The 13,230-nt window shown below is 37.8% G+C and overlaps 1 protein-coding gene and 1 pseudogene across 2 annotated transcripts in view; one reads left to right on the forward strand and one right to left on the reverse strand.

The window, feature by feature from the left end:
- The window catches only part of LOC107660327 (erythroferrone-like), a 10,316-nt gene extending 2,425 nt beyond the window's left edge, over positions 1 to 7,891 (reverse strand). The window contains exons 1-6 of one of the 2 annotated variants that reach the window (XM_016449616.1): positions 7,390 to 7,891; positions 6,717 to 6,933; positions 6,315 to 6,431; positions 5,942 to 6,056; positions 4,819 to 4,946; positions 4,442 to 4,553 (exon numbers count right to left, since the gene is read on the reverse strand). In XM_016449616.1, the coding sequence (XP_016305102.1) occupies positions 4,442 to 4,553; positions 4,819 to 4,946; positions 5,942 to 6,056; positions 6,315 to 6,431; positions 6,717 to 6,854 (610 nt within the window). In that variant the 5' untranslated portion in view covers positions 6,855 to 6,933; positions 7,390 to 7,891. Of the gene's footprint in view, positions 1 to 4,441; positions 4,554 to 4,818; positions 4,947 to 5,941; positions 6,057 to 6,314; positions 6,432 to 6,716; positions 6,960 to 7,389 lie in introns of both variants that reach the window. The other variant, XM_016449615.1, reaches the window with a different exon arrangement.
- An 868-nt stretch (positions 7,892 to 8,759) lies between these two features.
- LOC107660325 (mitofusin-1-like) overlaps positions 8,760 to 13,230 on the forward strand; it is a 17,079-nt pseudogene continuing 12,608 nt past the window's right edge.

The following is a 13,230-nucleotide window of genomic DNA, read 5'->3' on the forward strand; positions in this document are numbered from 1 at the left end:
GAAGAGGTGTTAGTGAGGCCAGCAGGGGGTGCTCACTCTGTGGTCTGCATGGGTCCTAATGCGCCAGTGCAGTGACGGGGACACTATATTGACAAAAAGCACCGTCTTTCAGATGAGACGTTAAACCGAGGTCCTGACTCTCTGTGGTCATTAAAAATCCCATGTGAGGAGAGACCCCCCCCACACACACACACACACATGATTGTAAAGCGCTTTGGGTGTACAACAATACACAATAAAGCGCTATATAAATGCATAATTCATTCATTCATTCATTCATTCATTCAATAAAGCTGATATTTTATGTTTATATCAGTCTAAATGGAACAACTCAATTACCTGTTTAGCTTATGGATATATTCATGACTTGAGTCCAAATATGCATACTGCACTGCTACTTATGAAAAAAGCAGTATGTCAAATGAAAATTGGATGCTTAAAAATGCAATTTATGATACAGTACAGTATGACATGCTCCATGGAATTTTGAAATCTGCAACAAGTGGACACTATCCCATTAAGACTAGGCAAGAGGAGAACTGGTCCTCCAACCAAGCCTGGTTTCTCCCAAAGTTTTTTTTCTCCATTTCTGTCTCCTGAGATAGTTAGGGTTTCCTTTCCACTGTTGCCTTTTGGCTTGCTTAGCTGGGGTTTGAAAGACCAGTGGCGTAGCAAGTCAGTCCCGGGCCCATATGCAAAAACATTTGTATCAATTTTATCATGCAATACAAGCAATAAATTCATTTTTCTGCTCTTTAATGTGGCGTGAGATCACTGTATTCGCCTCAGTTCATGCAGCATGTGAATCAATCATCTTTTCCTCTTTTCTAACACGAAATAAACATGAATGAATAGCAGAAGACATGTTGAAAAAAATCAGAACAACTTAATTAAAACGAATGTCTCATGTAGGCTAATCGATCAATCAGTGTTTTGAAAAGCGTCAATAAAACAGCTTGTGAATAGTCATAACTGTCGTAACATAAAATTTACCTCAGAAACGCCAACAACTTTGCCAACATTGTTTTAGTATTTTCATAAATCAGTCAGTTAACACCACAGACTTTTTTTGTTGTTGCATGAATTAACTTTATTCACGCAGTACAACTTTAATCTTGTAATGTTTACTTTATTCTAAAAATATTATGGCACTAAAACACCGTCATATTTACTAAATTACTTAATGTAAACACACTCTTGGCACAGCGGCCCAAAACGCAAAAAAAAGAAAAAAACAAGAAAAAATACTCACATTTTAGTTGTAATTAATTTAATTTAATTCTCTGTGCCTTTTTTCGGCAAATTCATCCACAATGTCCTTGGTGTTGAATGGCTACTTTCAATAGTCTTTCAATAACAGAGAATTAAAATGAAAGAAATAATTAAAACTGTGCAGGTGTCGCTGAAGCTAGATGTGATACAGTCTTTTCAACTAGCTAGCTACCAACCTCACACAGTTTTTTCTATTTTTATTTTTATTTTTTTAATTAATTATTATTTTATTTGGCCTTGGCAATGCAGTGTTTGCACATAGTTTAAAAAAAGTATGCAGTTCTTGACTTTTCATTATTATTATTATTATTTATGTATTTATTTTTTGTTTTTCTTTCTTCTCTCCTTATTTAGTATTCCGTCTATCTCTGTTAATTTCAGCCACTGTATATATTCTGGCCTTACATGTAGTATATGTATAAATCTGTAATTTGTGTTTTGTATGATATTGTCATTGATGAAAACAATAAAAACTTGAATTACAAAAAATAAATAAAAATGATGCAGTTCTATGGCAGCAATATAACAAATGCCCACAAGAAATTATCTAGACCTGCACATAACATGCAGACAAAAATATATATTTATTGTGGCCACGAATTAAGAATATGTTCCCTCATTTTAATTAAATGGTCCCCCTCTGCGGGCCCCCAATCAGCCCGGGCCCGTATGCACGTGCATACCCTGCATACCCAGACGCTACTCCCCTGTGAAAGACACTCTTGTTCAGACATTTATTGATATAACTGCACTGACACCATTGGATGAGAACAAAACTTGAACTGAATTAAGCTGGATGATGGCACTATTGTCACTATTGTACTGTAATCTTGCAACATTGACAGTGTTATTGAACTAAACTGAATCAACACTGAACTGACACAAGCTGAATAATAGCAGCCTTTTGTAGAATTGCTTATAGCTGAATTGAACTTGTTTCAGTTTGCATAAAGCTGTATTCTATGAAGCGCTATAGGAATAAAGGTGACTTGATTTGTTAAGGCCATGAGAGCAGAGGAGTTATCAGATTCAAGAAGAACTGTGAGCCAGTGCTCATGAGGTATAGGTACAAAGAAAGTTGGGGATGAATATAAACCACACACCTGCATACCTAAACTGTCACTAAAAAATTAGCAGAAATCATACCTTTAGGGGTAAAACAACTTGTTACCGGGGCAGTCCTTTCAAAGGTACAACCGCTGTACTTTCAGTACACCTTAAAGCTGCACTATGGAAGGTTTTTTTGGTTATAAATTAGTGAAATTTCATGATGCCTACAGCCCAAGATGCTGGGCTAGGCTTGTTTGGTTTGTTTGGAGAATAGATGAATAGATGGAAATTCCATTATTGACAGAGTATGACAAATCTGTATTCAAAACTACATTCTTGAAAATTCACTACAGTAAACCAACAATATTGATTTAAATTGTGAGCTGTCAAGTTGGATTTCACAGAAAAATTCCAGGCTTACATCATTGATTCTTGCCTCTTAACATCATGTCAGTAAACGCAAAAGAAGATTCTGCTATATTGTGTGTGTGGGTGCTAAGGAGTGGTTGTAGCTTGTTGTTACAATAAATAGTATTGTGTTAACTAGAACTAGCCAGCTAGCTAGCATGTAACATGGACAGATAAAACAGCAACCCTTGCTGGCCTCCTAAATCACTGTTTGTCAAAACAAAAAATCTCGAACTGTTGAGAATATGCATTCAAAATGGGAAAGCGACAGAGCCTGTGCCAAAACAAGATTTGAACCACAGTGGTACATATGATACTTGCTCATATGACTTTTTTTTCTGATATACTTTACTTTTTCTGATATAATTACCCTTTAGGACAGGAATGGGCAACTCCAGACATGGAGGGCAGAGTCCAGTTCTATCCTAATTCAAACAAACCTGCCTTTAATTTTCAAGTAATCCTGAAGACTTTGGTTAGATTTTTCAGGTGTGTTTAAATAGAGATGGAGCTAAACTCTGCAGGACAGTGGCCGTCCAAGAACAGAGTTGGCCATCTCTGTTTTAGGGGTAGATAGAGTACAAATACTGTTGAAGATTTGAAGATACTGTATAGAAGGCACTTTATCAATGGTAAGTTCTTCATCAAATTCGGTACATTACTTAAAGTATAGAAATTTAGCTATAACCTCTGTTTAGGGCTCTGTTTTAGGTATTAGAGTTGGTGATGTTGATTTTCTCCCTTGTATAGACACATAAACCATGAAATTCAAATAACATTTAAATTCAAATTAAAATAAACATTAATTCAAACTAATGCTGCGTCCCAATGTGCCTACTCATACTACACCCTTAAAGTATGTACTCTTTTGGTGAAGAAAAAGTACACACTTTTGAGTGTGTAGTAGAAGAGTAGGCAAGCTTTGGGAGATACTATAATGTCATACAATTGCATCTTTAACGGTCCGCTCTGTTGCATAATTACACGCATCCTGTCACTGTAAACTGGCCTGTCAATCATCTTGTCACAGTTAACATCCTCCACATTGTATTTCATTTAACTTCCTACCGTATTGGAGAGAAATGAAGTAGCACGTTGATCTGCCAGCCATGGGTCTTTATGCAGAAAACTCTGCTCATATTTTTTGCATAATGATGCATTTAACAGTTAATGGCCAAACGGATGTTTATAAAAGTTCACATCGTTTTTGTAGATGAAACATCCTAATACAGATAACATTAAATAAAACATTTTAACAGGTTAAATGTTGATTATTATTAACTTAAACCCCTTTATCTAAACCTCTCTATTTAACCGTCAGTCGCACACATCCGCCATGTTTGTAGTTTTTTAACGTTTTTTAATAGTGTTTTTAGTTCTGAACTGAATCATTCGTCAAAGCGCAATGGATTGTGTGTAATATTAGCCATCAGAGTGTGCACAGATCCACACTTCAAAAATCTACCAGAAATAATAGACCATCCGGGGACTTCTGGCATACACTTTTCAACATACTATGCTTTGGGACACACTTATTTTAATCTCACATACTATTTAGGATGGATAGTATGAACATTGGGACGCAGGGTTAGGCTGTGCCTGTAACCATACTTTCAGGTTAAGAATCAACCAATCAAAAACCATATTGGTTGATAACTAGTCTGAATGTTGGGGGAAGGGGCACACCCCAAAACATATTTGAACCACATACCCAGTAGCAGACTTGCTGTGAGCTGATAGAACCCAGACACTGGAGCTATGTACCGGCCACTGCTGATGTTAAAGCCTTGTCCTCTCTGATGGAACTGCTCTGTGTTTGAGGGCTGTGGAAAACACAGAAATGGAATTATTATGCCATTGCCACTGTCTTCCATTGCCAACCCTTCTCCACTGCTTGCCAGTCTGTTTCACCATCAGCCAAAGCTAACATTGCTGCTAAACTAATACTTCTAGAGGTCAGGGCTACTTCAGATAAATGAAAGCCTAATTTAGAGTTTACATTGAATTTCACAGCTATGGGGGTGCTATGTCACGGTTATTGAAATTAGTAAATTGTTTCTAGTTTGGAAAGGGTTGTTTTTCACTTACATTGTTGAAGGGCTGGAGCTCCTGCAGACTGCGACGGTGGACCAGCAGGTTGTGGTGCAGTTGGCAACGGAAAGCTGTGGCCACACGAGGGGGTTGATCGCAGAGCAGACAGTGAGTTCCTACCACCTCTGAGTGGGAAGGTAATTACAGGATTGTAATGTTGTCTTGTCAAAAGCACAAAAGAACTAATTCCCATCTTATTACTTTATTTTGAAGGGTTTGGGACAAGGTGTAACCCGATAGGCTAGGCACCTTCTCAGACTCAAAAACACTGAAATAAAGCCAGTGGAAAATGTTTGGGATTGTATTAGACTGACACTTGGCTGTATATAAAGTCATTAAACAATCTCACAATGAATAGAAGATGTAAATATTTGGAATGTTTGAGTGTGTGTATGAGCAGACAGAGTAGATGGAAGTGTGAGGGAATGAGAATGCTAGAATGTATGAGCGTACGGCACCACTGCACTTTTCTGTGTGAATAAGAGCCTTTATGTTTTATATTGCTGTCAGAACAGCCAGCAGCTCACTGCACCAGAGCACAAACAGACCTGTGTCTGCTTTCTTGGCAATACTCCAACACTCATTCCACACACAAACATGCACACTCACTCACACACACACACAAACACACACACACAATCTGGAATCTGTGGAATTCTTTGGCCAGGCCAAGTCAAACCCACATCCTGGAAAATTACACCTATTAAGAGATCAGCCCAGCCCACAATCAGACTAGCAACCTCCCCAACAAATGAGCATGATAACACATATCCCAAACATCAAGCAATGCTGAAAATGACTTATTAGATTATGCACAATGTAGATCAACGGACCCACCTTTCTGCACATTTTGTATGTCTCTCTTATATGATACATTCAGTTTAGTTCATGGAGCTTTCTCCTAAAAAGCTGATCTGAATCAAGTTTGTTAAAGAGACATAAAAAATGTGTAGAGCAATGGGTCCCCAGGACCAGAATTGAAAACCTCTGATCAAATGCCATTTTAACAAGTTGTAGGTCTTGGTCAGATCTGCCAGGTGGATGTATCATGAGATTTCTTTTCTGTTTTCTTTCTGGTATGATGGATAATGGTGTGTGAATGGAGTGAATTCCAGTATACCTTTTAGTTTGACTTGGAAGTCCTTTATCAACTCTGCATGATGAGGCAGTAGGGGGCCTGGAGGACCAGGAGGCCCCTGGGGACCAGGAGGGCCTGGTGGACCTGGAAGGCCATGCTGGACATGTAGAAAGTTTCAAGTTACATTACATAATAAGATAAATCCATTTGAAGAGGTGAAAGATTAGGCACTTTCTGACATGTTGTCACATAGGCCTCATTAGTTTTATCTTTGTGTGCTATGCTTAATCTGTTTTCATACAGTTTTACTACTTTTTAGTACTTCTGTACTTAGAGCTTATTCAATATATTTATATGCAGTTATTCTATGTATTGATATTATTCATCTTTAGCATGGTGTGTAATCAGAGATTACCTTGGAGAGTCTTTTATTGACTCTTGGTTTATTATTTCCACCCTTGTTGGAGTTGTCCCTAAAGACTATCCATGTCCTGTGGGGGCTCACGTTTGTTATGTCAGAGGATACAGTATCCTGTAAAAGTTAAGCATATCAGAGCTTCAACTATGTAAGCAATCTTTAACTACGGCAAATTTATAAACTGTTTCTGTATTAGAGGAATCCATTTTTTACAGTGTCGTCACATAATCTACAATGTTTATGAATGTCATTACCATATACTTTCCCCTCATGTCTAATGGTTGTCATACCCTAAAGTAAAATTCAGAGCATTGATTTATGAGATTTTACAGTGTCTTTGTGTACTGCTTTAAAGCCTTGGCAGGTTAACAGCAGGTGTGTGTGTCCCATTTGACTTACAGGGCTCTCAGTGCTGACTGTATTGTTTTCCTCTTGGAGCTCCAGACTCTCCTCACTCTCTTGTGTGGTGCAGGTAGACAGCAGTAAACTCAGCAGCAAGGCCAGTAGTGCCCCTCTTGCCCCATGCCTGAGCTTCATGCTGCAGTGTAGGTGAACTTCTAACTCATTCAACTCACTGCACAATTTCCATTCCAACACAGAGAGGTGACCAGATGTCCTGTGGGTAACACGATGGAATCGGTCCTTAAGACAGAATGATATCCAAGAGTGGAGGTGAGAAATCAGAGTGCTGGTTCTTCAAAGCATGTTCCCAAACACTCTTTGGGTAAAGTCTTCTAGGTTATTGTGGCTCTTGACTTGGAAAAGATCATTTGGTCTCTGATCTACTAATGTTCTACTTTCTTAGTTCAGAGTGCCATGAGAGTTGCCCGCAGGGCCTCACCATGCTTCTACTCATTCACAGTCAGTCTGTCCCCTGTGATAGCCAAGATTCTCTATGCCTCCTGACTATTGTCTAAATTCTCTAAGCTTGAGTTATGGATGTTCAGCCTATGTGTTATAATCACCCACTATGTGTAGGTGTGTATTCCATAAATTATTGTGTGTGTGTGTGTGTGTCTGTGAGTGTATTTGTTGATGGTTAATGTCTGTTGCTCAGTTGCAGTGTGATTACCTGCGATAAACCCTGTGTGTGGTATACTCAGTCTCTCTCTGTGGGTGGTATCTCCGCGTCTTCTTTCTGTTTTTAATAATGTTTGATTGTCTTCAGCTCTCCTTGGTGCCTTTGCACAGTTCCGTGTGTTTATATTTTCGGTAATTCCTTCAGTGATGAAAATTAATTTTACCAGTCGAGGTCCTTGTTGCCAGGCTCCAGTTTATTCTACATCTATGTCAGTGGTCCACTCAGAAAGGATCTCTCTGTTTTGAAGGGCTCCTTTTCGCGCTCCACTCTTTTTAACTTCCTTTCAGATCAGACTCCTCCTCTTCTTCTAGTTTGTGCACTCCTCCTGATATCAGTTGCTGAATCTTGACCTGTCACTTTGTCTTTCTTCAACCTCCTGGTCGATTGTCAGACCATCTCTCCATGCCTCTCTACTACAGTGAGCTCCTGGTGCCTTCTTTCGTTTGTCTTGTGTTTGGCTCATTCATCTGTCTCTGCCAGCACTTACTCTCGCCGTAATCCTCAGCTGCAGGGTCCTAGTGCCTCTTTTATGGGTTTATATAGTGGTCTGCTTGTACTCAGAGATGCTTCGTCAAGATGAATTAAAAGGAAATCAAATAGATTTAAAATGTCAGAAATAGAAAGAAGGTAGTGTTCATTTTGACTAAATGATTAATATCCTAAATTTCAGTGAGAGACACTTGGGTGGGGCCGAAATGTGCATTTCAGATATGCAGAATTGTACTGTTAAAAATGATGACAGTTAGGAGAAAAGTTGCACATTTTTATGTAGCAAACCACCACACCTCTCTCTTTATCAGTCTTCTGCTCTTGCTTTTTCCTGGCTGAGAGAACAGCTTCTGTGTGCTCTTTAGACTAGACCACAACTGTGCACGAAACTAATGAAGCTTTAAATTATTAAATGATTAAAATGATTAAAATGAGAAATGGTTGCCACACAAACCTCACATGCAATTGATAAAGCGATAATGATAAGCAGGGCCACAGAAGTGATAAATTCTGAAAATCATTCAGAATTTTCTACCTGGATCAATGTGTTTTGAATAAAGCAGAGTATAAAGACAATTTTAAATTATTCTGATAGAACCACTACTCATTAAAACACACTGAAAACTGATCAAACATGCCAAAATTCCTCAAACAATAAAGACAACACTATCTAACTGATGCTGGAAATAGCAGTTTGTGGTTAGAGACAGGTGATTGGAAGCTGTCTGCTTAATTATGCTGAATAAGAGGATTTGAGGTCACCATTCCTGCTCTGTAAAGGCTTGCTCAGTATTGCTAAATCTCATCAGACAGTCTCAATATCCTGTACAGAGACAGACTTCTCTAGAAGTTACAGCAGTGTTCAACAGGCCCAGAAAATATATTGTAGAAAAGGTTTCATTTCTTTGTATTGAAGATGCTCTTTGACCTCACTTGAGAAATGGCACCACTTGAACTTGTACTGTGGAAATTCTGTTGTCAGAGTGGGTGAGTACCAATGCCTTAATATATAGGCTACCAGTAGGTTAATATATCATTATGTTACCATGTTTTTAGGTATCTGAACTGTGAATTATACTGTGCTTTCAGTATTTAAACATGGAGCAGGACAATATTTCACCACTGCAACACTTTGTGGTGGCAAAGAGGACAATCAGTGCTGTGTTTCTCCAGCTGTTGGAGTTTGTTAGAGAGTGTTCAGATTTTGTAGAGGGTAAGATGGATTAAATGTCCCTTATATAATGACTTTAAATATATGTGACCCTGGACCACAAAACCAGTCATAAGGGTCAATTTTTGGAAATTGTGATTTATGCATCAGCTGGAAGCTGAATAAATAAGCTTTCCATTGATGTCTGGTTTGTTAGGATAGGACAATATTTGGCTGAGATAAAACTATTTTGAAAATCTGGAATCTGAGGCTGCAAAAAAATCTAAATATTGAGAAAATCGCCTTTAAAGTTGTCCAAATGAAGTTCTTAGCCATGCATATTACTAATCAAAAATTAAGTTTTGATATATTTACAGTAGGAAATTTACTAAATATCTTCATGGAACATGATCTTTACTTAATATCCTAATGATTTTTGGCATAAAAGAATTTATAATTTTGACCCATACAATGTTATTTTGGCTATTGCTAAAAATATACACAAGCGACTACGTAATGGTTGTATTTTCTAAAAACAAGATTCTCTTATCTGATGAACTTCAATCCCAAGCATCATGTCTGGAGGAAATGTGGCCCTGCTTATCATCTGCATAAAAGCATGGTGAAGCAAAAACCAAAAGGATTTGGTTTCCATTCACTTCCTTTTGGAAAAAAAACCACACACACACAGAGAGAGAGATTTTTCAACATACTTTTTATATTCCACAGAAAGAAAATGGAATTTGGAATGACATGAGAGAGAAAATGATGACAACTTTCATTTTTGGGTGAACAACCCTTTTAATGAAAACCTCATCCAGAGCGCTCATGAACTTATACTTGGCTTAAGGGTTCACCTTACAGCAGAACAATGACCCTAAGCACACAATCAAGACAATGCAGGAGTGGCCCAGCCAAAGCCCAAACTTGAATCCAATTGAAAATCTGTGGAGAAACTCGAAAAAATGGCTGTCCACCAACAGTCCCCATCCAACCTGTCTGAGCTTGAAAGAACCCGCAGAAAAGAATGGCAAAAAAAAATCCCAAATCCAGACGTGCAAAGCTATCAAAAATATCAAAGATATCCAAAAATAAATGTTTGATTTTCATTATAGGGTACAGAGTGTAGATTGATGTTAAAAGTTTTTTTAAAGCATTTTAGCATGAGGCTACAAAATAAAATATGACAAAAAAAATTAAATCAATCAGCTAAGCCTGGTCCTGCTCTTTAATGTATGATGGTATTAAATATGTGTTTGGTACCCAGAGACGTGGAAGAGTGAGGATCTTGAGCATGTAGCTGAGGGAAAAACAGTGTCTGCAGATCCAGGCCTGCTCCAGGAAACTAACTGTCATCAAAGATGTGCTAGCCCGCAGACATGAAGGTGGCCTTCTTTGGCAGGTACAACTACAGTGATGACTAATCTAAGCTTACTGTTATGTAAACTAAATGGTGACAACAGGCTAACAAAATGAAATGGATCATTAATGTTTTTGCTTTAGTTCTTCAGCTGCCATAAGTGAGGCACCAAAAAAAAAACAAAAGAACAATCTCTCTGTGTTTTTCTCTCTCTCTCTCTCTTCTATAATTTGGTTTGAGATAATATTGAATTAGAGAAGCTAAATGGACAGTTTATTACTGGGTGCTATATGTTGTTTCTCAGGACCAGTAATGGAAAGAGTACCGTAATGAATGCCATGCTACGGGAATGGGTTCTGCCCAGTGGAATCGGCCACACCACTAACTGTTTCCTGAGTGTGGAGGGCACAGATGGGGAACATGCCTACCTTACCACTGAGGACTCTAAAGAGAGGAAAAGCATTAAACTGTGGCGCAGTTTCCAGACCTCATTATGTTTGTAAACTACATTCATTTGAGCTCATTTTAATCTATATTATTACGTTATGGCATAAGGACAGTTTTAGGGGGAGTGCATTATAATGTAATGTCATAATTTTTTATTAAATGAAAAGATACATTCTAGTGTATCATCTCTAGTTCTAGTGTTTTTTATTGATGAAGTTCACAACGCAGGTTCGGGAGGAGCCTAATCAACCAGTCCTGCCAATCATCGTTTCGACCATATATAAGCAGCAGTCATTGTTCCGTCCAAGCGACTATTCTTCCGGCATCCCTCCACCACCCCTTCTCCTCCTTTAAATCCCTTCTGTTTCATCCACACCGTATCATAATAGGGGGGGGGTTCTTACTCGGAGCTCAAGCCGAGCCTCGGGTTTCAAGCCTCCTTCACGGACAGCAAGACAAGTTCGTTTTACCATTACCTGGCAGGGCTGAATGGGCAGGCGAACTCGTGAATTGCTTTCCAAACTAATGGCATGTCAAGTTATGAAGGACATGTTTTTATCTCACTTCTCATGAAAAGTAGCTTTATTTTTTACATAATGCAAGAAAGTTCCTTAAGTCCTTATGACATTTTAAAATGATAAATACAATCTGTGCATAAATGTGTTTTAGTGTTGTGACATGATTTGAATACTTTGTGGTCTACTATCGTGTTGAAGCTTAAAGTTTGTCTTTACCATACAGACAGTCAATCAGCTCGCCAATGCTCTGCATATGGACAGGAACCAAGACTCAGGCTGTCTAGTCCGAGTGTTTTGGCCCAAAGCTAAGTGTGCCCTGCTGAGAGATGATCTGGTCCTGATGGACAGGTATGGACCCCTCTATGGTTTGTCAGAGCTGAATTAAGGTTCTGCAGGACAGGTTTGGCACATGAACAACAGACCTGGACAGTCGCTGGCATACTCCAGGGATCTTTGGCAGATACATGGACTTGCAAGGAACTCTACAAGGTTTGATGTTTTGTGAAGAGGGCTAAGTGAAAGCACTAATGGATTTTGGCAGTGCTGTTCTTGGTATCATGCGTGGTAAAAGCCTATTTGGTTTACAGGAAAACTTGTTTAATTTCTTATTTCTGTTTGCAGAAATGAAAATCAGACACCAAATTGCCTGATCTAATTAGCAATAAAGAATGAAACATGATTTGTAGTTTGATGAAATATTAATAACCCACATTCTTCTCACTCTGCAGCCGCACAGCACAGATGTCACATCAGAGCTGGACAGCTGGATTGATAAGTTTTGTTTAGATGCTGATGTCTTTGTGCTTGTGGCCAACTCTGAGTCTACCATAATGAACACTGTGAGTAGACAGAGTAACTAATCACTGAAAAAAAAAAATGTGTGTGTTGCAGTGTTTTATATATTTTTTTAATTAAAATGATTTGCTGTTTTTCTTTCTTTTACCTAAATGCTCTTGTTTGTATTTGTTTCACTCTACGTTGAAAGGAGAAACACTTTTTCCACAAAGTGAATGAGCGCATATCAAAGCCTAACATTTTCATCCTAAATAATCATTGGGACGCATCTGTCTTAGAGCCAGAGTATCTGGAAGATGTAAGTTTTATTACATATGACTCATAACCCATATTTATTAGCCACAAGTGATTCACCACTGCTGCACACAAAACGCAGATTTTTGTTTAATTTATCATTTCTCCATCATAGATTTCAGATTTATATGTTCAAAGAAATTTGATTACTTACTAACACTTCATAATTTTCAATGTCTTTCACAAACATTATGCAGTGCTTAAAAGTTGAGAACTTCATGTATATTCACATATAAATAGATATGAAAATGTATTGAAAAAGTGTATAAGTTTATAATTATATCAATGAAAGCAACACATGGATCGCTGTGTCAGTTTCTTAGTGGAGGAGCTAAAGGTAGTGGACCTTAACAAGGCACCTGACCGCATCTTCTTTGTCTCTGCCAAGGAGGTGTTGAGTGCCAGGATTCCCCAGGTGAAAAAGACGTAGTATTAAATGTATTAAAAATATACTTGAAATTCAAGTAGTATGTTTATAATACATTTGTATTCCCAACATGCTTATTTTAAGTGCAATAAAAATATATTAAATTGCATTTTAATATATTTCTAAAAAGTATACTAGAAACACTTTTGTATTAAATATATGCTTAGTTATACTTCTAAGAAATATGTTAAACAGAAGCATACTTTTAATGTATTTATACAAAGTATACTAGAAATACTTTGGTAATAAATATATGCTTAGTTACACTTTTAAGGAATATGCTAAACAGGCACACTATTAGTATATTTCTAAAAAGTATAGTAGAAATACTATGTTAATAAATATATTTTTA

The sequence above is a fragment of the Sinocyclocheilus anshuiensis genome, unplaced genomic scaffold (genome assembly GCF_001515605.1).
Source record: "Sinocyclocheilus anshuiensis isolate Anshui unplaced genomic scaffold, SAMN03320099.WGS_v1.1 scaffold1599, whole genome shotgun sequence".
NCBI lineage: Eukaryota > Metazoa > Chordata > Actinopteri > Cypriniformes > Cyprinidae > Sinocyclocheilus > Sinocyclocheilus anshuiensis.